Source organism: Cutaneotrichosporon oleaginosum (assembly GCF_008065305.1).
Source record: "Cutaneotrichosporon oleaginosum strain ATCC 20508 chromosome Unknown ATCC20508_contig05, whole genome shotgun sequence".
NCBI classification, from domain to species: Eukaryota; Fungi; Basidiomycota; class Tremellomycetes; order Trichosporonales; family Trichosporonaceae; genus Cutaneotrichosporon; species Cutaneotrichosporon oleaginosum.
In genome coordinates this window covers 173,144-195,938 of record NW_027072174.1, presented here as the reverse complement: position 1 = coordinate 195,938, position 22,795 = coordinate 173,144, and the positions used below count along the sequence as shown (strand labels likewise).

The 22,795-nt window shown below is 59.7% G+C and overlaps 8 protein-coding genes across 8 annotated transcripts; 3 read left to right on the top strand and 5 right to left on the bottom strand.

Annotated features, from left to right (window-relative positions):
- Positions 1-476: 476 nt before the first annotated feature.
- Positions 477-1,085, top strand: COLE_05590 (uncharacterized protein; the record flags this gene model as incomplete). The annotated part of the gene is made up of 1 exon (XM_018425484.1): positions 477-1,085. One exon carries the CDS (start codon positions 477-479, stop codon positions 1,083-1,085), a length of 609 nt encoding a protein of 202 aa, XP_018277485.1.
- Positions 1,086-1,330: 245 nt separating this feature from the next.
- On the bottom strand, positions 1,331-1,747 carry COLE_05589 (uncharacterized protein; the record flags this gene model as incomplete). The annotated part of the gene is made up of 1 exon (XM_018425483.1): positions 1,331-1,747. The coding sequence occupies one exon, from the start codon at positions 1,745-1,747 to the stop codon at positions 1,331-1,333; it is 417 nt and encodes a 138-aa protein (XP_018277484.1).
- A 711-nt stretch (positions 1,748-2,458) lies between these two features.
- COLE_05588 (uncharacterized protein) lies at positions 2,459-3,287 on the bottom strand (the record flags this gene model as incomplete). The annotated part of the gene is made up of 2 exons (XM_018423677.2): positions 2,459-3,067; positions 3,177-3,287. The coding sequence occupies 2 exons, from the start codon at positions 3,285-3,287 to the stop codon at positions 2,459-2,461; spliced, it is 720 nt and encodes a 239-aa protein (XP_018277483.2).
- Positions 3,288-4,433: 1,146 nt separating this feature from the next.
- On the bottom strand, positions 4,434-6,233 carry COLE_05587 (uncharacterized protein; the record flags this gene model as incomplete). The annotated part of the gene is made up of 4 exons (XM_018423676.2): positions 4,434-5,514; positions 5,621-5,692; positions 5,887-6,106; positions 6,206-6,233. The coding sequence occupies 4 exons, from the start codon at positions 6,231-6,233 to the stop codon at positions 4,434-4,436; spliced, it is 1,401 nt and encodes a 466-aa protein (XP_018277482.1).
- Positions 6,234-7,491: 1,258 nt separating this feature from the next.
- Positions 7,492-8,268, top strand: COLE_05586 (uncharacterized protein; the record flags this gene model as incomplete). Its single annotated transcript, XM_018419464.2, has 1 exon — positions 7,492-8,268. The coding sequence occupies one exon, from the start codon at positions 7,492-7,494 to the stop codon at positions 8,266-8,268; it is 777 nt and encodes a 258-aa protein (XP_018277481.1).
- A 3,980-nt stretch (positions 8,269-12,248) lies between these two features.
- COLE_05585 (uncharacterized protein) lies at positions 12,249-14,084 on the bottom strand (the record flags this gene model as incomplete). The annotated part of the gene is made up of 6 exons (XM_018419463.2): positions 12,249-12,349; positions 12,385-12,698; positions 12,732-13,257; positions 13,291-13,431; positions 13,473-13,570; positions 13,678-14,084. 6 exons carry the CDS (start codon positions 14,082-14,084, stop codon positions 12,249-12,251), a joined length of 1,587 nt encoding a protein of 528 aa, XP_018277479.1.
- A 468-nt stretch (positions 14,085-14,552) lies between these two features.
- Positions 14,553-15,747, top strand: COLE_05584 (uncharacterized protein; the record flags this gene model as incomplete). The annotated part of the gene is made up of 7 exons (XM_018425482.1): positions 14,553-14,629; positions 14,727-14,830; positions 14,883-14,935; positions 15,026-15,202; positions 15,253-15,383; positions 15,427-15,629; positions 15,671-15,747. The coding sequence occupies 7 exons, from the start codon at positions 14,553-14,555 to the stop codon at positions 15,745-15,747; spliced, it is 822 nt and encodes a 273-aa protein (XP_018277478.1).
- Positions 15,748-17,783: 2,036 nt separating this feature from the next.
- COLE_05583 (uncharacterized protein) lies at positions 17,784-18,056 on the bottom strand (the record flags this gene model as incomplete). Its single annotated transcript, XM_018419462.2, has 1 exon — positions 17,784-18,056. One exon carries the CDS (start codon positions 18,054-18,056, stop codon positions 17,784-17,786), a length of 273 nt encoding a protein of 90 aa, XP_018277476.1.
- Positions 18,057-22,795: the final 4,739 nt, after the last annotated feature.

Here is a 22,795-nt window from a genome sequence, read left to right as displayed (position 1 = left end):
CAAGGGTGGGACTGCGCGGGCTGTGTCCCACCTATTTGTGAGCGATTAAGCGCATACACAATTGCACGATACTGGACCACCATACGGCCCCCGCTGATCAACACGTGGGGCAGACATAAGCTCTTACAAACCACGAACCGAGACGTCTGCACACAGACTTCCGACACGGACATCTTCCGCCACTTGAAACGAGTGTCGGGCGTAATGTCAAGCCTGTGACAGCCGGGCATAGTAGTTTGTGGGCGCTCGACAACGCCACACGGGCGAATGGACACACTCCTCCGCAGGCCTCCTGCGCCAAGCTGAACTCGGTCCGCACCGCATCCACGGCCATCGGGTGAAAGAGACGCCGCGCGTGTAGGTTATAATTGTCAGAACGCTCTAGCGTCAATTACCTTCACTAACACGAACTACACCACCACACAACACAGCACCACTACACTGCAACACTACACACCACCACTCTCCCACCTACCATGAGTTACGGCTACAGAGGCGGATACGGCAGCTTCGGCGGCGGGCTCGGCGGCGGCTTGGGAGCCGGCGGTCACGGCACCGGCACCAGCTACAGCAGCTACACCTTCAACTCGCGCGCGAGCTACGGCAGCGGAATCAGTGTCTACTCGCAGCCGAGCACGCGGCGGCCGAGCCTGGCCTTCCCCGGGAGCTACGGCACGACATATTACAACAAGTACGAGTTCGAGACGCACCCGCTCCTGCCTGTGGGCGAGGTGTCTCCCCCCAGCTCACCGACGGTGCCGGTCCCGGTCCCTGCGGAGAGCTCGAGCCGGGCGCCGGCCAGTCCCGGCCCCACTCCGAGCCGCCCCTATACAAACTACACCGATGCGTACGCGACGACGTCCAGCGCCCACAACCCATACGCCAACACGTACTCGAACGAGTATGGCGCGGACTACGATCCGGGCGGCAGCGGCGGTTCTCCCCCGGAGCGCGTCGATCGCGCCAGCCGCCCCGGGCGCGGTTTTTGGGCGTGGCCCATGTGGCCGCGGATTATGCCGCTGTGGTTCCGCCGACGCCCTGTGGTCGTGGGGCAGCGGCGGCCGCGGTTCTGCGGATTATTCTGATTCCAGGAGAGTTGCGAGGGTCAGTGGGCGCTGAAATGAGCGCTGAGTTCACAGAGCCACACACATGTTAGAGCCTGCTTAGAGGAGCACGCTATAGATTATGCATGCATCTTGCATTGAATCGGGTCGTGAGTGTCAGCTGTTCGGGAGGTGGGCGCTCGTCCGCTGGCGTCGTTCCGTGCCCGTAGACCCGTCGGTGGCCGTGTCGTTGGTGCGCGTCCGACATCTCGCCAACTCCCGCCGGCTTAGGCATCATACACGCTCGCCAGATCCTTGAACCCCTTGACCTCGATGGGATTCCCCGACGGGTCGCGGAAGAACATGGTCCACTGCTCGCCGGGCAGGCCCTCGAAACGGAGCTGCGGCTCCATGACCCACTCGACGTGCCCCTCCAAGCGCTGAGCGAGCGCACGCCAGTCGTCGAGCTGCAAGATCGCGCCGAGGTGCGGCATCGGCACCATGTGGTCGCCAACCTTGCCGGTGTTGGTCGTCGCGAACGGCTCGCCCAGGTGCAGGCTGATCTGGTGCCCGAAGAAGTCGAAGTCGACCCACGTGTCCGTCGAGCGGCCTTCGCGGCACCCCAGCAGGCCGCCGTAGAAGTGCCGCGAGGCCGCGAGGTCGCGTACGTGGAAGGCCAGGTGGAAGATGGAGCGGGTGGTCATGGTGGCTAGGTGATGAGGAAGTGGAAGATGCCGAGGTATACTTGGTAATGCGTAACGGCTACTTGGTGCCCGGAAATATGTTGCCGCACCGGAAATACCAGAATGTCGTGAAGACCGATGGTGGAGGTTAATTTGGGCACCTACAAAGACCGCCGAGCCGACAGCGCCGACGGGTTCGACCGGAGACGACAGGGGTAGTGAGGGACATCCAGGCATGCACAAGCAAGCATCCACGCAGCTCGCCGCACTCCTTATCGAATTGAATGTTGGTTTTCGAAGAGCGGAGCGAGGACCCGCTAGTCCGCTGTGTCGCTCCCCAATGCGTTGTCTACGTCCGTCGCAGCGCTCGTCGCGGGGGCCGCTCACCTGAGATGAGCTGTGCCAGTCGCTATACCCCCCCCCCTTGCTCGCAGGGTTACCACTATATGCCATGGTCTATTGCTATTCTACAGTATCGCCGGGTGATGAGCAATGCATTGTGCTTGGGTGCCTCGGGTGTGCATGGTGGGATGTCACATTCGCGAGTGCAAGTTGAGACTCATCGACGCGCGCATGGTCCGCGTGCGTAGCAGGGCGCTCACGCTCGTCACATGCCACTGTTGGTCGCCCACATCAGGCGTGTGCAATTTGACGAGCTGTGTGCTGGTCGAGTGGCTGAGAGGTGGTGGCAGCTCCGTTAGATGGCGTAGGCGCCGAGCTCCAAGAGGCCGTCTACAGCCGACGACGTCCTCGCCCACGCGGTCGATCCTCTTCCTCGACGGTGTCGGTGCTCGCTCGTCCACGCTTCCGCGCCGCTGCTCCCGCGCCCTTACGGCCGCGCAATACTGGCTCGCCGTCACTCGTCAACGGCGACGAGCCGCGTTCGCCTCCCCCGCTCGTGCGTCGGCTCGCCGGCCCGCTTGCGGTGGCACTGGCGGTCCCGCCTCGCGACTTCCGGCCTCCTCGTCGCTTTGGAGGTTCTGGAGGAGGTGGAGCAGCCTCCACGGAGGCCTCAAGCTGCTTGCGTACCGCCGCATCCCAGCCTTTCTCGTCTTTGCCCTGGGCGCGGGCGTAGAGAAGCGAGGAAAAGTCCAACTCGTCAGGCTCCTCAGGTGATGCCGACGTGTCCGGCGTCATTGATACGCGACGGATAGGGAGCTCGAACGCAGATGCGAAGTGAGGGGAGTCGATCACCTGGGCACTGCGGCTCGGCGGGAGTGCGGGTGATGGTGAGGGGGAAGACAAGGGCGAGTCGGTGCGGGCCCGCGGCCTCCGCCGCGTAGGATGGGGAATGGGGGACAGGGGGTCTGGTGATGGTGGAAGAGATGGTGTTGATGATGACTGGCGTAAGCTTGTTCTTGGGACATCGATGCTTGTCACGAGCATGTGACGTCGAGGCAGGGAGGCGCCCCGTTTCTTGCACAGCCCTTACCGCCCCAGCAGCACTCACAACGGCGTCGAGAGCCTCGAGGTCATAGAACTGGGCCAAGGCATCCCAAAGCGTCGCGCTCGACACCCAAATGCCTGTCTGTCGATGCACGTCGGCCTGCAAGGCAATCATGAGGACATGGCGGTGTCTCCCGACTGTGTGTGAGCAGTGCGTGCCGCAAATATGGAGGCACAGGAAGGAAGTGGGACGAGATGGTGGCCACTGAGACATGCGAAGGCTGGCGTGATGAGAGCGAGCTAGCCCACGCGCATGTCAGACAATTCACTCTAGCTCTAGCAGGCAGCGGCGAGTATGCGCTCGGCAGCGCCGCTGCTGAGTGGCGGACGTGGCGACGAACATGCGGAGGAAGGAGTGCTCGGAACGCGAGAGAAGACTGAGGATGGAGTGATGGAAGAGTACTACTCACTTGGCCTATGGCTCGAGACGCCCTTGAGAATGGCGGATTCACTACCGTCAGCTGCCATCCGTCACTGGTATTGCTCTGTTGCCGATTGCAGGGAAGAGCTATCGCGGGCAAGTGGCGCATCGCGGAGGAGAGCTGCCTCACTCCTCTGCGCCTCTGCAACGAGCCGCCTTCCTTGATCGCGCGATGTGCGGACTCGCGGCCTCGGCGTCTGCCTGCGCACGCTCGCCTAAGGAAATAGGCAGATAGTTGGACCATTCGCTACTGGCCACCCCACCACGCTCTGCGCGCGCCTCCGTCGCAACAGACTCACAGCTCGAGCTCGGAGACGACCGGCCCTCCGTTGCCCCTGTCCTCCTGGGAGGATGGGGCGTTCATGCAGATGACGTTTGGCGGACCAGAACGCAGAGGAGCGCTCGAGGGTTTCGACGATGGCTTGGAGACGAATGCTGTGGGGAAGGAAATGGAGAGAGAGGTCTTTGAGAGAGTTGGCCTTGGGCTGCAAGTTGGAGGCTTCGAGGTTGGAGGCTTGACAGGTGGCAAATGAATGGCCTCCACCGCGACGCGTGGCGGCGGTGACCTCCACTTGTCGAATTGTCGCCCTGTCCCGATCCTGCTCCTGATATTCATTGGCTAACCACGCCCGAGCTCAGCATGTCAGCAGCTCGTCGTCACTCAGCGTGCTCTTGGGAGTCGCGCAGCAGTCCATACGCGGGCTAGGCTAGATCTATCTGCGGGCCAGTGTCCACAACCCTGATGTATGTATGCTATCTACAAATGGAGGTACTAATCAGATGGAGAAAAAAAAGAGCCCGACGGGGGTGTCTATTGTCGGCTCTCGGCTCCAGGCTCTTTTAGAGGCCGTCACCAGTGCCGATGGTAGTGACCTTGAAGCCAATCTTCTGGAGAGCAGCACGGTCAAGCATCAGACGGCCGTCAAAGATGAAGGCAGGGCGGGGGCAGTTGTCATAGATCTTCTGCCAGTCGAGAGTCTTGAACTCGTCCCACTCGGTGCAGACAACAATGGCCTCGGCGTCCTTGCAGGCCTCCTCAGCCGACTTCTGGATCGAGATGTGAGGCTTGATGGGCTCGGCCGACTTGGTGCCCTCGTCGGTAAGGTCGAGCCAGATCTGCTCCTCGGTGACCTTGGGGTCGTAAATGGTGATGCGTGCCTTCTCGTCAAGGAAGTGGTTGGCAATCGAGATCGACGGCGACTCGCGGGTGTCACCAGTGTCCTTCTTGAACGCCCAGCCGAGGATGGCAATCTTCTTGCCGGTGATGGTGTTGAAGAGAGTCTCGACGACCTTGCGGGAGAAGCGCTCCTTCTGGTACTCGTTCATCTCGACAACGGCGCGCCAGTAGCGAGCGACCTCGGGAAGGTGGAGCGACTCGGCGAGGTAGACAAGGTTGAGAATGTCCTTCTGGAAGCACGAGCCACCGAAGCCGACCGAAGCCTTGAGGAACTTGGCGCCAACACGGGTGTCCTTGCCGACGGCGTAGGCGACCTCGTCAATGTTAGCGCCAGTGGCCTCGCAGACGGCTGAAAGAGCGTTGATCGACGAGATACGCTGGGCGAGCATAGCGTTCGCGGCGAGCTTGGAGAGCTCCGACGACCAAAGACCAACGGTAAGGATGCGGTCCTTGGGGACCCAGTTACCGTAGACCTCGGCGAGAGCTGCACAGGCGGCCTTGCCCGAGTTGGTCTGGAGCGAGCCGATAAGGACACGGTCGGGGGCGAACAGGTCAGAGATGGCGGTTCCCTCAGCAAGGAACTCGGGGTTGGAGAGGATGTCAAAGGTGACACCTGGGCGGTGGTTGGCCTCGAGGATGGTGCGCATAGAGTCGGCGGTGCGGCATGGGACGGTCGACTTCTCGACGACGATCTTGGGGGAAGTAGCGACCTCGGCGATGCGGCGAGTAGCCAGCTGAAGGAACCTGGGGCGTAAGCGATGCTACCAGGCCTTTATGGAAGCGGAGGTGAGCACACAGGATGGTGTGTCCACGGTCCTGTCGCGTCTCCCGGCCTGCCTCGTCAACTCACTTCAGGTCAGCCGCAAAGCCAGCGCCGATACCCGACTTCTTGGTGGGGGTGTTGACCGAGACGAAGATGAGGCTAGATGTCAGCAATCAGTCATGGGCGCGCGTGTGGGTAAAGGGTAAGGGAATACCGGGGATTCTCGCCCCGGGAAGCAGCTCGCTACCGGCGCGACACGACGCCGCGCGTGTACGCTGCGAGGCGCAACTTTGCGCCGTGTGCCACAAAGTCACACCGCCTCAACCCGCCCTTTCCCCAAGAGATGTACGCACTCAGCCTCGGCGATGCCCTTGTCGACGTCGGTCGAGAAGAAGAGGTTGCGACCACGGGCCTCCTTGACGACCTCGTCGAGGCCTGGCTCGTAGATAGGGAGCTCGTCAGAGTTCCAGGCGTCGATACGGTTCTGGTTGAGGTCGACGATGGTGACCTGGATGTGGGGGCACTTGAGGGCAATGACAGCGCAGGTAGGGCCACCGACGTAGCCGGCACCGACTGGAGGGTGTTAGCTAGAGCTCTTGGAGGAGAGCACCGGCGGGTGAACGCGTCGGGAGCGAGCGAGCGTCGCGAGGAAGAGAGGAGGGCGATACTCACTGCAGCAGATCTTCTTAACCTGGGTCATTGTGATTTTGGAGGAGGGGGAAAGGAGAGTGAGAGACGAAGAGCAAGTTTGAAGATGATGATAAGAAGAAAGAAGAAGAGGATCAAGAGGAGGTGGGGGGATGGTGATGGTGGTGGTGGTGGTGGTGGACGTGGACGTGGTGGGACGTGGGCGGAGGAAGGTGGCGCCTGGGTGGGGGGACGTGGAGATCGGCCATGCCGAGCGAGGCGGTTTTCAGAAACGAGAAACACATAGGGTCAGGGACAATCATAAATCTCTTAAGGGTACTACAGTAGTACAACCCGTTTCCTCTGGACCCGCTCCTCCCAGCCGCCGCGCGCGCTCTTTTTCGGTTGCAACGCTCAGAGCGCTATCAGACATCCGTGGCACAGAGTGCATACCCTCAGGGGCGGCGGCTCGCTCTGAGCAATATTACTCGGGGGTTATGGTCAGTATGGGGACGCGGCGACACGGGGAGGGGGACACATGGTGGAGGCTCGAGTCCATGGGTGCAGGGGCCAGAGTGAGGCGATCACTTGCATTCTCATCCATCATCCAAATCATCAGAAGAGCAGAGCCGGTCGCGATCATCCGCGCCTCTTGGGCCATTTGGCCATCTCATTCCACTCTCCCGCTCACTCATGCAATCATGCACTCACAGCCTCAGGTGGCCATTTGATTGCGTGCGGGGCGCATTACAAGCCGGAGGACGCCTTTGAATTACATCTACCGCATCTACCGTCGCGGGTACCCCCGCCGTGCCCAATTGAACAAAATTAGCCCTCCCCTGTTTAAGGTTCAGGGTTGTGCTGGAGAGGAGAGCGCAATGAGCTTGGGACGCGCCGCGCGCCTCTTCGCGTCTCCGCTCTTCAGCTCAACCCTCTCGCCACGTGCTTTACCCCTGCACCTCAGCTTTATTCCTCTCCGCCCGCACACGCCTGGCCGCTGCATCGACGGCTCTGCAAGTTGTTGCTGGTAGCCACGGCGTCATTTTTTCGACCCTTGTTCTCCTTGCACGCCCCTCTGGCCCTCATGATGCGATCCTTGCAGATCCAGCCCCCGTCCCTCATTCAGAAGCCAAATTCCCAGGGCATGTCCATCCCGGCCCGCCGGAACTGTCCCGAGCGCCGTGTGTATCCCGCACAGATCGGAATGGATCGTAGATTATCCCCCTCCACATCCACCTCACAACGCGACAACCTCCGCTTGCGACGCGACGTTGTTGTTTTCCCGGGTCGTCGCCAGGCGCGCCGGGGCCAGACGGAAGCAAGTGGGAAGCATGAAAATCTCAAGATTGCTATCTCGCATGATCTCGCAACATGGCAAGAATGAATCGACGAGCCGATCCCAGGCCTGGCACGATCGTCGAGGTCCATCAAACGCCCAGATCGCCAGATCGCCTACACCCCCCACGCCGATCAAGTTGTCGAGGCCGCCGATCCACCGATCCATCCGAAGCTGCCGATCCGCGCTCAGTCAGGTGCGCGTTGCCGCGGAGATTCCAGTCACTTCCGCTCCACGTGGACGCCTGGCCACTCACCCAGGCTCGATCGTGCCTCCAGTCATGACGTCACGCCTCACCGACTCGGTCTCCATGGGCCTGTCTTGGCGCTCAAAAGGCACCCACCCGGCGGCAACTCCCATCTCATCTCCTCTCACCTACCATGAATACAGCCAGCGACCGCTACGCGACCGAGTCGACCACGCTCGCGACGGGCGAGCCGCCCATCCGCTCGCGCGTCGCGCCCGACATCAACCCCATCGGCGGCGGGATCGTCGACGACTCGCAAGCAGGTGTGTACTCACGCCCGCAGAGTTGACGCCAGCCGACACGTCGCCGGGCGACGGCAAGACGTACGCAAAGCAGCTGTCGGGCGAGGAGATTGCGCAGGCGCGCGCATACGCTGCCGAGCACCATAAGCCGGCATCTCCCGAGTCCAAGCATCCCTCGATCATGGACAAAGTCAGCGGCCTCGGCAATGTCGTCGTCGGCAAGGTGTCCCACAACCCAGGCAAGGTCGCGTACGGCAAGGCCAAAGCGCACGGCGAGTTGTAGCGCTTCCCCGAGCCATACCTATCCAGCGTTATAATCTGATGTCGACGTGGCGTGGGTGGAGTTGCGCAGCTCGTCAGAGAGCCGATGCTGCGGAAGCCGCATCATATCATGCCGCAGCTCTCACTTGACACCTGAATCTTTTGACGTGCACCTCACCTACTCACTGCCTTTTCAGCACGCAGCACGCACGCTAATACATGCCAATACATGCCCTCTCAATCCCAATCGTGCTGTTTGTACACATACTCCCCGACGAGAGTCACGTCCGGGTTTTCCCCCCCAGGCGTGGTGGGCGCTGCCGCTGACACCTCCTGCGCTCCCGGATCCTGGCGCCGGGGGATGCTCGAGCTCGACCCGTACCGCTGGTACGGCACGCTCTCGAGCCGCTCGAGCGGGATCGTCTCATTCTCCGCTGGCGCGGGGACCGAGCGCAGCCCAGATTCGCCGCGGTCCTCAAACGTCTCCGTCTCAACCTCGACCGTGATGCCTCCGAGGTCGCGCGACGCCATCGTCGGCTTGAACACGCTGATGTTCCGCACCTCGAACGACACGCGCGAGTTGAGCGTGTACAGCAGCCCGATGAGATAGAACTTGGACTGGATGCCCTGCCACACGAAGTTGAGGAGCGACTGGGGCTTGAGGACTGCGTCAGCGAGTTAGCGCTGGGACGTACTGAAGACGACGAGGAACGAGGCTGCCATGAGCGTCGCGGGCACCTGCGACTCGAGATTGATCCGGACGAGGCGGTTCACAATCTGCGTCAGCGCGCACACGACACACCCACCTTGTCCGTGTGGTCCCAGCCGGTGCGTGAGCGCAGGAGGCCGCACCCGATCCCGACGGTGATCACGATATCCGCGAGCATGACGCACGACAGCCACACAATCACGGCTGGGCTCAGCGCGTCCGCGGCAACTCACGCGCTTTGATGCTCGGCAGCTCGAGGATGCTGTCGAGATGCCACAGGAGGCCGGTGACGACGCACGCGCACACGAGGCTGGGTCAGCTGCGGCGCGTATCACACACCTCGCCCCGATCAGGACCTGTGTCAGCGCGTATTGAAAACAGCTTACGACTAGCACGGCCACGATGCGCCAGTCGCGCCCCAGCAGCCGCCAGGCGCGGTATGTGAAGAAGCCCTGGACGATGCTGCTCGCGAGCCCGTCGAACGCGGGGTAGAAGCAGTAGTAGTTGGTCTCGAGGAACGGCTTCCACTGGCCCCAACCCGCGATGAAGAGGTGGTGCACGTAGAAAACGATGAAGCCTGTGGTAAGGCGCGGTGAGACCGAGGGCGTACCGGATATGGCGTATGTTAGTAGGCTCGAGGACACGACGACGGCCACGATCCACCGCCGCTCGCGGCGCACATAGTTGACGTACGCGATGAGCTGCATTGTGAAGAGACCGCTGGTTTGAGTGGCAAGTGGCAACCACGCACCACAAAGCCATGTCGAGAACCAGCTTGGCGTACATGCAGGCAAAGGAGAAGGACTGCGGTCAGATGTGGGCGGAGGGAGTGCCGGCTTCCGCCGGCTGGACACACCGTCACGATGGCCCTCGCCTCCTCCTCGCTCATGGCCGGGAGCCAGCGGCGTTCCGGCGCCGCGGGGATGCCCAGACCGAGGGCGAGAGAGAGGCCAAGAGCCATGACGGGCGGGGAGATAGTGGGCATGATGATACAGGAAAAGGGAAAGAGGCTGGTAGTGAGAATGTGAGTCGTCGGCTCTGCGACGCGACCGAGTGAGTGGCGAGAAGCTCGGCGCTTCGTGTCAATGGGCTTTGGTGAGTGCCGAGTACGGGCGAGTGGGTGAATCTGACATTCTGACTCTCTGCGGCCTGCACACTCTCACGCCCTCGTCACACTTCAGTAGCCGCAGTCAGCGCCCCTTTCGCACACCATCGAAGTGACAGCTGTTGAACGGTAAGCGACGCTAATCCATCACCTCCGCAGTGGCTTAGGTATGGAGCTGACACTCCCTACACTACTCCGCCCTACGCCCCCGCTCTGCTCGCGCTCGTGATGCCCCTCGACGCTCTTCACTTCCTGCTCTTGCCGATAGGAATCACTCCCGCCCTCGCCGCCATTGCCCGCTGGCACCGCGTGTAGTGTGATGTCCGCGCCCTCCACGCTACCGTTCGTTGATCCACTGGACCGGTTGTCTCCGCTGGGTGTGCGGTAAGGTGTCGTGGGTGCAGTGGCGTAGTTTCGGTGGCTGAGCTGGCTGTTGGCACCAGTAATGGGTTGTTGGCCAGCGATGGTGGTGGCAGCTGCAGTCGTAGCATTCTGCGTTTAGATTTATCGACTGCCTAGGGCTCACCCGTTCTTCACTCGTATCACCCTTCACATCGCCCGCGGCGTACCTCAGCCGCCCGTTCAGACTGAACATCAGGCCAACAAGATATACGTTGCTCTGTATCCCGTAGAACGTGCTCCCAATGAACGAGCCTTGGCGCACACGTATCTGGATAAGAAAAGCGATGCTCACGGTCGTTGCAGGGAGCTGTGACTCCAATACAAGCCGCGCACCGCGCGAGATCCACTGTCATCAGCTCCGGCCTCCTTGGCAGTGACATTTTCATTCAGCGCCCACTGGTCCCACTCCCTAATGAGGCCGTGTAGCACTGCCGCGCAGAGGACAATGTTGGCTCCCATGACGGTCGACAGCCAGAATGTCATGGCTTAGGTCAGCTTACACATAGTGGAAGACGGAAAAATGGCAGTCGCTGCAACGTACGACGTCGACGTCGCGCGTATAACGCCTCGCGCAGCGAGTCGAAGCTGTCGAGCCGGATCTTAGTCCAGACCGCGCCGCCAAAGCTCATCGCCAGGAAACACTGCCTCAGTATCCACCGCAAGCACACGTACGATTGCTATTCCCAGGATGAGATGGTTGCGATGGTTGAGACGCCAGGCGCGATGAGCGACGTACCCCTGGGCGAGCGAGGCAGTAATTGAGTCCAGCACAGGGAACCAAGCAAGATGTGTCGTCTCGAAAAACGTCACATGTTCGCCAAAGTTCTGCACCAGCTGTCACCAGCTCAGCGCTAAATGCTTCGTGTGTCTGTCACGTACGAAGTACTGAACGAACCAGAGTAGATAGACTTTGTCAGTTCGCTCGGAAAGGGCTCACTCGTCACAGCATACAGCATGACTGTCGCGGCCACGACGAGTGCACGTGTCCACATTATGTCGTGCGACTGAAATCGCCAATAAGTGAAGATCATAACTGTGATAACCGCGCTTGGTTTAGATGCACTTCCATGTCGACGCACCAAAGAAACGTATCGATGACGACCTGGACGTACAAGGCGCGCAGCGTTGATTGCTTCCGTTAGATCCTTACGAGGAGGGGATTGAGGAGGCAGGAGGAGCAGTGGGGACGGGAAAGCAGATGAGGCGACAGACCATGTGCGCGGAGAGAGCCTCCTCAGCCTGCGCTTCCGTCAGGCTGGGCATGGTGCTTCGGCCGGGACAACAGGCAAGGGTTGGGATGTCGTGAAGGCTTGCGTACGGCAGTAGCGAATGTGGAAGGCTTTCAGACCAATGATAACAATGTCAGTGGAAAGTGGAAATAGAGTAGATCAGCGGGCCCTTCATAAATCGGTGATGAAGTGGTTAGATATGAAGTGTACGTGTGAGCTGGGCGCACCGAGTGGGCGTGATGTAAGGAAAGGCGGGCGTCGGCGGGGCGGGGGACGGAGAAGTGTGGAGACCCCATATGAGTGTGAGATTCCATTGCGATGGGCTGAGACGAAGGCGGCCAAATGGGAGGCCCGACACGGCATGCACCTCTTCGTCGCCAGACGACGCGCCTCTTAGGGGACACTGTGTCAGCTGGAGAGTGAGTAAGTGGACTAAGGGGCAAGAGCTGCAGGTGATCGAAAAACGTCTGGAGAGCAGGGGAAGATGCTGGTGACATGTCATGTGAGTCCGGGGATGTAGTGTGCTGTTGTGTTGTGGATCTCGTGATTTTTTGCTCTCACGGCAATCCCAGGGCGCCTTCAATACTCGGGAAGCATGCTGGGATGATGGCGGAAGCGAGGAGCCCAATACCCGTGTACACAACGACCTTTGTGAGGACTATTATTAGTATCGTTGCGCTGTCAGAAGCTCACCCTCGGCATCGTAGTGCGGTGTAGGGCGCTTGCGCCCGCGCGACCCTTTGCGCTCCTCAGCCATCGCTAGTTCTTTCTCCAGGCTGGGCGAGTATCCGCTGTCAGAGCCTGATGTGCTTCCGTTGCCGTTTGAGGCGTTATGTCTTAGACGCGTGCGCAGCGCCTCCTTTTCCAGCTTGAGGGGCGAAGGAGACCGGGTGATGTGTAATGGCGAGGTGAGCGGAGAGGGCGAGCCAGGCGATGCATCGCGAAGATGGCCGAGCTCTGCGAATGAGGGGATGGGACGAATGGGCGTCTGGGCCTCATTATAGTTGCTGGCGTCAGCTGAGCCACCCCATTGCACTCACGTCGCGGGCAGGTAGAACTTGCGTGTTGGAAGCGGAACATCGAGGACCTTTGAGAAAAGGCGGAATGCGGGCGGAAGGATCGTGAGAAGAGTCTTCTTCATCACCAAACGCCAAAGGAAGATGGTGCCAATGCCGAGCACTACACGCAGGACGACAGCGGGGACTGCCCACACGACACCGTAGCGCCATACGGTGGCGGACGGGGCAAACTGCGGCTCACGGATGGAAAGCAGCCAACCCATCGTAACTCCAAGGATGACCGCGAGGATGGCAATGGCGTCCTCGAAGCACGGGCAATCATCGGGCGTCTCCGGGTGGTAGTGCACAAGACCCAGAGTGAGAGGGACCATGATGATAGGGACGGAGAGGGAGCCGCTCTCGACCCATGCGCTGATTGACGAGCCTAAGACAACCCAGATGATCCAGCAGAGGGTGCCAAGCAGCGTGCCGCCAATGATATCCGGGAGCGAGTGCATGCCCGTGTAGATGCGCCCTCCGGCAACGCTCACGAAGTAGAAGGCCAAGCCTGAGTGAGAACTGCACCTTCAAGAGAACGTACCGATCCAACCAAGCACAACGGCCATCGAGCCAGCGGAGTCGTGCTGCTCCCACAGCCACTGGCCGAGGAAAAGGGCGATAGAAATGGAGTTTGTCGAATGCGACGATGGGAATCCATACTCGCGATGATGTGTCGAGACGGCTACGATCAGCACAACTCACCAAGGGAGCAGATCGACTAACACAGGCGGGTGACCGGCGGCGCGTAGGGACGAGGTGAGCACACGATGTCCTTGACAACGCAAGAGAAGTAGATTCCGAGGCCGACAATGAACACCAATCTGAGGTCAGCCATGGGACGACATGAGAGGCCCGTGCAGAGGCGCGTCGTTCGACGCGTCGCGCGTCCAGTGGGGCGGGTAACGCCGCCCCGCCTCTGTAGACTCACCCGCGAGCCTTGTCGGCGTGCCCGAGAAAGAAGAGCAGCGGGAGGAAAGCAGTGAAGAAAGTGTGTGCTTCTGTCAGCGCCATTGGGTAACGAAGGGGAGGAGAGCTAGGATATAGGAGAGAGCGATGGGAGGTGCTAGACAGCTTTCCGCATGTGCGAGTCGGCTTCGTGATGGCGGACTCACTGCCAAAGACGGCTGACCAAAAGAAGAACTTGTCACGGCCTTTGGAGCGGTACTCGCGCTGCACGGATGCTATCCACTCGCTCTCTGCGTTGAGAGACGCGACGAGTGAGCGTCGGAGGCTGTCGCGCCATGGCGACAAAGCAGCAGCGTACACGCTGTCCGGCTGGAGTCCCGCCTCAATGTACACCCTCTTGGGCTGGCTCTCTGCTTCTGCAGTGGACATGTGTCGGTGAATGTCGCAACGGTAGATGCAGATGGAAGACGGGGCCGAGGAGAAGCGGGAAGTAGGATGTGAGAGTGTGGGTGGATGTCATTCATGCAAGGGCGACAGGGAGTGATCGCTGGACCGGCAACCCCGGCGAACAATGCACACCATCGGCCATAGGCGATGTGACCGTTCAGCCAACGTCGCCTCGCGTCTACTACTAATTTACTGCATCTCCAACTCTCACCGTGCCCAGGTCCAGGCTCTGACGCAAACATTGTGAACGGTGCGAACGGGACGTGCAGCGGGATGCATAAGGGACCTGGTGCGCGTAATCTACCCGGCAGCATCAGGCCGGGCGCCGGACTTGGGTAAGACCTCCACCAAGACGTGCGAGATTTCAACCAGCTGTCGTCACCGTGAACATTCAGCAATTCAACATTACTCATCGCGTTGTGGACTTGCTCTCCCAACTCTGATTCCACTATGCCCGTTGCTGACCTCCCTCAAGACCTCATCGGCTCCTCTGGGCTGTATAACTCGCCTGACCCGCTGTTGCGACGGTATGTCAAGGGTCATGCGAGAACGTGGGTGGTGGATGACCAAGCATCTTCCTCCACCTGTCCCAGCGCGACTGGTCGTCCTCCCATCTGACAGCAGTCTTCGTCTGGAGGATCATACTGGAGCTCCCGTTATGAATCTGCAGCGCACGTTTGGCGCCACGGATTTGCTCGTTCTGTATGCTGGTAGTGCACAGGGATCCCGTCAGTCTACCCGGCCAGTAGTGACGAGGCATCGCGCAGCAGCTGATAATAGACAACCTGGCCGGCTTCCACCGCAGCCTCACCGAGCTCATGATCAAGGACAAAGTAGGTACTCACTCAGAAGAACGGACGGGCAAGTCCACGTTCTACTCATTTAAACAGCCAAAGTCATACAGGGACATGCGCTCACACCAGGCCGTATCGGTCATCTACGTGTCCACGGACGTTGATGCCAAACTTGCGCTCGCCGCAACAGCGCAGCAGCCGTGGTATCGTATGATCTATGAGGACGACAGCGATTTTGCGCCTTTGGCCAAGGGGGAACCGGAGGTCATCGAAATTGCGCGTGGCGAGGACTTTGTGCAGGCAATGGTGAGCAATCGGCTCCTTTCGGTGAATCTGTCCTGTGGGACTGATGACAGGAAATCGAGACAGGCGCGGAGGTCGTTACTTTTGGCGAGGAAGAGGATCCGCAAGACTACGTGCGTCCGCTGTCTCGTGCTGGCATGTCCATCACCATGCAGGCTTACTCAACCCCAAGCATTTCCGTATAGTGAGTCCGCCGCTCAGCCGCCCCTGGATTGAGCTGACAACAGTAATCTTAAGGCGCACCAGTTCGTTGCACGCAATGTGCGGCCGGTGTATTTCGCCAGCGACAAGGTCGGCGTGCATCTTGCTGCGTGGAGGAAGGGGGAGGCGTTGGGTGTAGGGCTGCAGGACTTCATCGCGCGTCTCAAGTGGCCACTCATTGCGCTTTTGATTGCCATCCTGTACCACGCCTACGTCTTCATCAACGGCGGTGAGTGCTTGCAAGCCGTGACAATTCTCGCTGACAAGCAGAAGAGGCCAACTTCCTGCCAAAGTTGCTGGATCAGATCTCCTGGCGCAGCCGGCAGATGATGGGTCAGGCGATTTGATCTTACACTGTAGCTTTAGTCATGACCACGCATTACCCCCGTTGACCCAAAAATCCGGCGCATACTGCACACTTCACGGCTGGCTTACAAGCGCTTTCCACGCTGAGCCGTTTGATCATCATACGATTCATGCTGTCTAGCACGCCGCCGCCAGCAAGATCTCGCGGCGCGGCCTACGTCGTGAGCACTGCAACCAGTGGACAGGTAACAGGTGCATAATTACTCGCTGTCAGTTCATCAAGGAGGCAATAACCCACCAAGCTCTCCATCTGGGACACGACCTCGTCGAGCTCGCGCTTCGACTGCTTGTACTGCTCGTCCGCATCCTAGATCGTCAGCTCATGTTCAAACACGGACATCCCGAAGAGGGGAGGGAGCATCACACCGCGCCGTCTCCCTTCGCAGCTGCGATGGAGGCGACGCTTGCGACGTGTCGCCGTAGTCGGCGCAAGCGTATGCGGCCAAGACCGCCGCCCACTCTCACTCACCGCAGCCTTCTTCTCCCACTCGTCCCGCTCCTGCTCAGCACGCTGGAGCTGACGCTCAAAGTGCTCGGCCTTGACGTCAACCTGGCGGAGCTTCTCTGTCGCGTCCTTCAGGTCCTTCTCGGCCTTGTCGAGCTCCTCCTCAAGCAGCTGAACCTTGCGCGTAAGGTTCTCGCCTGTCGCCTTGTGCGCGTCACCCTCCTCAGCCTGGCCCTTGAGCTCCTTGACCTTGTCCTCTGCCTTCTCGAGGTCAGCCTCAGCAAGCTGCAGCTTGTGCTGGAGCGACGCAATCTCCTGGTCACGCTCAAGCACCGTCTGGTTGAGCTGCTGTCAGTGCTTTCCAGGGCGGATACTCACCTTCTTGTTCTCGGCCTCCGCAGCCTCGGCGCGCGCCTCAGCAGCCTCAATCTTCTGGCCGAGAAGGGCAAAGCGCTGGCGTCAGCCCATGATTTGGCAAGTATTGCGCCTCGACGCGACGTGTGCAAAGGACTCCAGCTTGCCTAGGAGCAGGGTGTAAGGCAGTTGCGGATGCAGTCGAATGCACATCTCACGACGCGTCTCAGCATTCAACGAACCTCCTTGATCTTGTCCTGTCGGCGTCAGCGTCTGCGACACGAGGCGGGGGTGAGTGCAGCGATGGTTACTGGTGGGTGCGACGTGGAGGGCGCGGCCTGGAATGACGCGTTCCCATCACACCACACTCAGCGGACATCGCTTGGGCGCGACGATTGCTTACCATGATTAGTGTTTGTAAGGGGAAAGTGGTCTAAGAGTGAGGAGGGGGAGGTGAGATGAAGAGAATGAGGATGCTGGTTGATGTCGACGGCGGCGAGTGCGCGTGAAGTGGTGGCCATCCCACCTTCCCTGGCCCTGCCCGTCAAGCCACGTCGGGACCATCCTCGCGCGGCCGTCCCCAGCTCTCCCACGCTCTTCGATGGCCTGAGCACGCGTCGCGAGATTCCACGCGTCAAAGTTGTCACGTGATGTGAAGTCTCAATTAATTTGTTTGACATTCACGGTAATAATCCCAAACCGTCTGGGACCCCCTCCCCCGCGACTTTTCTTCGCGCAAGTTGCATCGAGTTCTTCATTCCTTTGCCTCACTTTATTTGACGACGCCGTCTTTTTCGTGGCGGCGCCGTTGAAGCGTGTGGCTAGAGTCATGCGCAAGCTCAGCGCCCCGCAGGACGGGCCGCGTGTCCAACCGAGGGCGGTCCGTTGTATGGGGAGGCTGACATTTAGTCCGAACATCCGTCGTTCTTCGGCTGTTAACGCCATTGTAATGTGGCCGCACGATCGGCCGCCTCTTTGACCTGCCGTCCAATCTCGTCTGCCGACCGCTAACCCGGCGCCCTTTACCGAGGCATGCATTGTGTATCTACCACCGATGCGCAGCGAGCCGTGGGCTTCGTCGCGTTGTGGTCAACGGCATCCACTGCTGTGTTCGCTTAGGACCCCGGGTCACGAGACGCAGACTTACCTCACTTTCGCCTCAATCTATCGGATTATCCTCTCTCTGGCCCCGCCGCTGACCTTTCCTCTCCGCCTCTCCTATCCCAACCTTGAGCCTGGCCCTTGCCTATCGCCTCTCTTCACATTGTCCGCATACTCTGCGTAAGCGACATCCGGTATGAACCCGGAGCCCTCAGGAGCACCGCCGGCGTGGTGCCACGCCGGGCGCTCGCCACTTTTATCTTCCTTCCGACTTGACTTTACGTCGGGGGGATAAACTAGGTGGCAACAATATGTTGCTTGACAGCCACTAGATTGCAGATCGCTCTGCTCTCCCCTTCGTGGGCTGCGCGTTTTGAAGTCTAGTGACATTTTGTATAGGGTGGCTATGAATCATTGCTCTGCCGACCGTTGTGGAGCACGGGGAAGGTAGATATAAATACTCATGCACGGTACTCCACAGATGTTGCTCTTGTGAGACCGAGCGACGCGGGCTCAAGCTGCGGGGGCGGACATCGCGGACTTGTGTGGACTAAACCCAGTTTCGCCACGTGCTAACCCTCCGCATTAGTCGGACTTCATACCAAACCTTGATTCCAGTCAGAGTCAATCTATTGGAGAGGACGGCATTGCAACGCTTGAATCTGTTGAGCTCTGTTGTCCTCAGCTACCTCGTCTGTTCACAAACAGTCGCCGACGAAAACGACCGCCACAACTGACGCGATAGACTCCCAACGCCGTTGAGTGAAAGCCGACCGTTGTTGCGAGTCCGCGCTCATCTCCCTTGACCCAGCATCGTCCTCGCGATTCCAGCAGACTTCCGATACATATGCGGCGTGAAAGTATGTCCTGCCCATTTGGCAGCCGGGAAGATAAGGTTCACTTTAAGTCCGCCTCCTTGAGCCCACACTAGATTAGCACTCACGATCATGCTTACGCCGACTGTCGGCCGAGTGTGCGCACTGTAAATGTCATCGGGAGGCCCGCGTGGGACAGGTGAAAGGGGAAGGAGCGGTGCGCAATGGTGGTGCTCTTGATGTTGATGAGTACCAGAACGTTCACGTGGGTCGAAGGAATACAACTCGAAAGAAGGTTTAGCGCTCTTAAGCCACACCCTAGCAGGTGAATGCAACCCGGGCATCCCAGATACCTGGAGAAAGCTTCCCAGATTATGTGAGCATTCAATGCACCCTGTGGCGGAAGGAACCTTAGGTTGCCGGATCGTCTGTGTGGGAGTCGGGGGCATGATGAGATCAGCGCAATTCAGTCGTCGGGGATGCGTTAAAGGCTTAATCGCCTGCCGGTGCAGGAAACCGCAATGCCATGCAGAGGAGTTGTCCGGCAAAAGTGGGGTCAGCCGAGCGCCATCAGACACCCGGACGCCACCGCAGTGATGGCCGGCGAGCGACAGATCGCCGACCCAAACAAGAACTGGGCTTGAATTTAGCTCGGCGCGACGCCGCACGCGCCATAAATTGAGCATTTAATTGACCCGAGAACGCTTCTGAGCCCCGAGAAGGAGAGGTTCCAGTGAACGACAACGTGTGGCTTGAACCGCGTGTCAGTCTTGGAGTTCCACTGATCGAGCGCATGCCCAATGACGCATCTGAGAAGGACACAGGAACGCGTATGTACGCAGCTGGACCGAGTGGGGCCGCTCATGTCGCGATCGTTTTCGATCAGCCCTCCGATACGCTCCCGGCGGCCATTCGAAAGAGGTCCAAGGTCCCAGGTCACTAACTGATGCCGAGACAATCCCGGAACATGGTAAAGGCGGGGAGCCCGGTTGCTGTCTCAGTAAGGTGGGGGTACGGCTTCTTGGCACGTGTTGAGTCCTTCTCGACAAGGATGGCGGGCGAGGGCAACGTGATCGTCAGCAAGCATGATTTTGCCGCGGGACGCGCTAGTCGCTGTGAGACAACTCTCGTCGCAATGTGCCGAAGCCCGCGTTTCCAAAGAGTGAACCTGACACTGTTCCCGACCTAGATACGGTATACGCAGCAAACCACGCCTAGAACGTTTGTCACCTCCTTGGCTGCAAGGAGGATTATTAACAAGGCGCAAGGATGAGCGAGGCGCGTGTCGATTGACATGCAGAGGATTCCGTCGATGTAATTGAGAGCGAGGTGCAAGCTGATGATTGCAAAGGGTCCTGGCAGTGGCAAAAACCGCCGACCGCCAACAGGTGAGGTGAGCAAAAGCGCCCCTCGGGTCGGCCACATTGTCCCGACAGGGTCATCGGACCTAGACCCTGCCCAAAGTGCTCCAAGAAGGGACGAGCGCATTCCATCGGCGCCAATGAGGGTCAGTGTGTTTGCTCTTGTGCAGCTGTGCATGCCTCTGGGCCTTTGGGGTCGAGACCGCCAAATCGCTAGACCCCCGAATATGCGTCATGCATTGGACCATAGCGAGTCACAAAAAAAAAAAAAAAGTTCCACAGCCTTAACCGCAGGAATGGCAAGCGCAGAAGAAGATGCTCTGGTGACGTGCGTTGCCTGGGTCAATCGGGGATTTCGCGGACAGGCAGCCAAGTTACTGGCTAATGCAGGGTCGGTGATTACGCCATCCCGTCCACCCTCCCCGCTACTCTCTGTTAAAGTGCCGCCAAGTGCCCGTCAATCTTACCCGAACATCATCGATTACGGCGGCGGCGGCCACCGACGCAGTGCCATGCTCATGTTGCTCCAAGAGACCAGTGATCATCTGAGCTCTGCCGAGCTCAGCACAGCTCGCACCGCCACCGGCTTTTCGAGTCGCTCGGGGATGGGGAATGGCCACGGGAATCCCATGCGCGGGTCCAGTGCACATAGCGCGCGCGCGCGCGCGAGCTCTCGGCTGAGAAGCAAGCTGGGGAGGTATTTTTCAAGGTATCGCTGTGCTCTGCGCCACGCAGGGCAGCAGAAAGCGCGTGGGGTCCGTGACTGCCAACTGCCAAATATCCCTGTTCATGGGTAATCTCCTTCGTCTTCGGCGCTTTATGCCCTTGCCTCGCTACACCCTCGCCACTTGCGCACTTTTTGGATCCTGTGATCCCTTCCTGCAATGAGACCCTCTGCAAACCCTCTCGAGAACCCTCGCCGATGTCTTGGGCCCTAGACCGTGGCGGCGCCTTGTTCTTTAACACCTAGACTCGCAACTCGGTCGGTGTCTGACCCGTGCTGCGCTTCCGACTTCCTGATCAGTGATGCCGGGGAACAGCAAGAGCCTAGAAACGCCCACCCTTCCGAAGACCTGGGATGGAGCTAGGGGTCAGGGTGCTTGGATGCCTGTCCCAAGGGGCCCAGGGGCCGGCGTTGCCTTCGGCGCAGGAGTACTGGGGTCATGGGAGACACGGGGAACAACCCCGACGCACAGATGATCGTCTGCGGCACGCAGATACATGGGCTTCCACGGCGGAGAGTACGGACAGAGGCCAAGGACGCGCGCCGTGTGCTGCGGGGACAAGAACTGCACCAGAGGACGAAGGCGTCGCAGACTTTTGAGACTGACCGACCACCCGCACGAGACTCACCTCCCTCACTCCCATCCACTTCGCCCTTGATAAGCCGGCGTCGCCTGCGACTCTCTTTCCCCCTTCCGACTCTTCTTTTCGCTCAGTCGGTCCAACATCCTCAACTCACACCTACCTCCACCGACCCTCTCAACTCACAACACCTCAACCTGGTCAAGCGCCTTCTGCCTTGGTCTTGTCTTTTATTTTCCCTCAGACCAACACCTATCCCCGTCGCGACGGCTTCCGCCTCCAGGTGTCATCTGCACCCGGCCGTAATCAGAGTTAGCGGTGTCTAGCTCAATTTCTGGGATTGAGACGACTTGTGCTTGCCCTGCCCGGGAAGGAGGAGACGTAACCATTTGAGTTTGTACCAGGCCCCAGGGCCAGTAGTCAAAGCCGTCCACGGTCTCAAGCCGCACGCCACCCACAACCCATCATCGGAACTGGCACACATCCCACTGCTGGCTGCAGGCCTATCGTCATCTCCTCATCTTGTTTCCCTGGACCTCATGCGTCGCTGAGCCACGCTGAGCCACACACATTCACCGTCTCGCGTCTCAATCGGACTCGGCTTCCCTCCACCGCGCGCACCTCCCCCAACCCCTCATCCCACTCGCCACCAGCCACCAATCTGCTGCCACATACTCGTGCGCCACCAGAGACGACGAACAATCCTCACCCGTAAGCTCGCCAAACCGAGTGCAAGTGTTTGCCTACTCCTTCCACTCTGTCGTAGAGTCGAACGAGTGCGCAAGGTACCTAAGGTGAGCCTCACACATCATCTCCCCCAGCTAGCTACTCCTCTCTTTGTCCTTGACACACTCATCCCTCCTTTCGACCACGCTCCACTCCTCCCACACCACTTGTTTCGAGTCCCTCGTCGATTCCACGTCATTTTTGGGGCGAGTTTCGCTTTGTCATGCTCTGGGTGAGGGTCGATGAGACTGCGCCATTGTCGTTTTGCGGACGATTTTGGCGACTTGTCACGCTCGACCCAGCTTGCTGGGCTCGGGAAATGCCCGTTCTGGGCATAGTGACGATCTCCCGTGCCGTTTGAGGCAAGGTGTATCATACCCCTTCCAGGGCTACTACCGCCCGGTTTCCCCCTTGGTGTCATGTCTCGCGGTCACCTGGGTCACCTGGCTGGCTGTTGGCGTCCCTTTCTCGTACTCGCATGTCTGCCCGAGCTGCCCGCCTCCCCGTCTGTCTCCTTGCTCTTTTGCGCGCTCTTCTGTTTGGTCGGCCCATGGCCATCTGCTAGCCCTGTCCTACCTCCTCCATTTCTTGGATGCGGGTTCCGTATCCAATCTGGCACCTCACCGCGCCTCACCGCGCCGCAGTGCCGCTCCGTCATCCAGCACCTGGACTTGGGACTTGGGTCACCAGGCCGGCTAGGAACCGGGTGTCACGCCCGCATCTCGGGAGTGTGACGTCTCGTGTCATCTCGCTCCCGGGCCTCGACCACCTCCTGCTCTCCTGCTCTCCACTCGCTTCACTGCCAAAGACGGCAACTTTAACGGGTTCGAGCATTGCAGATTACGTTCCAAAGGTGGTAACTGTCTGGCACAGGTCCGGCTTGGGTCTGCATCAAGGGAGGTCTGGCTTCAACCCTTCCTAC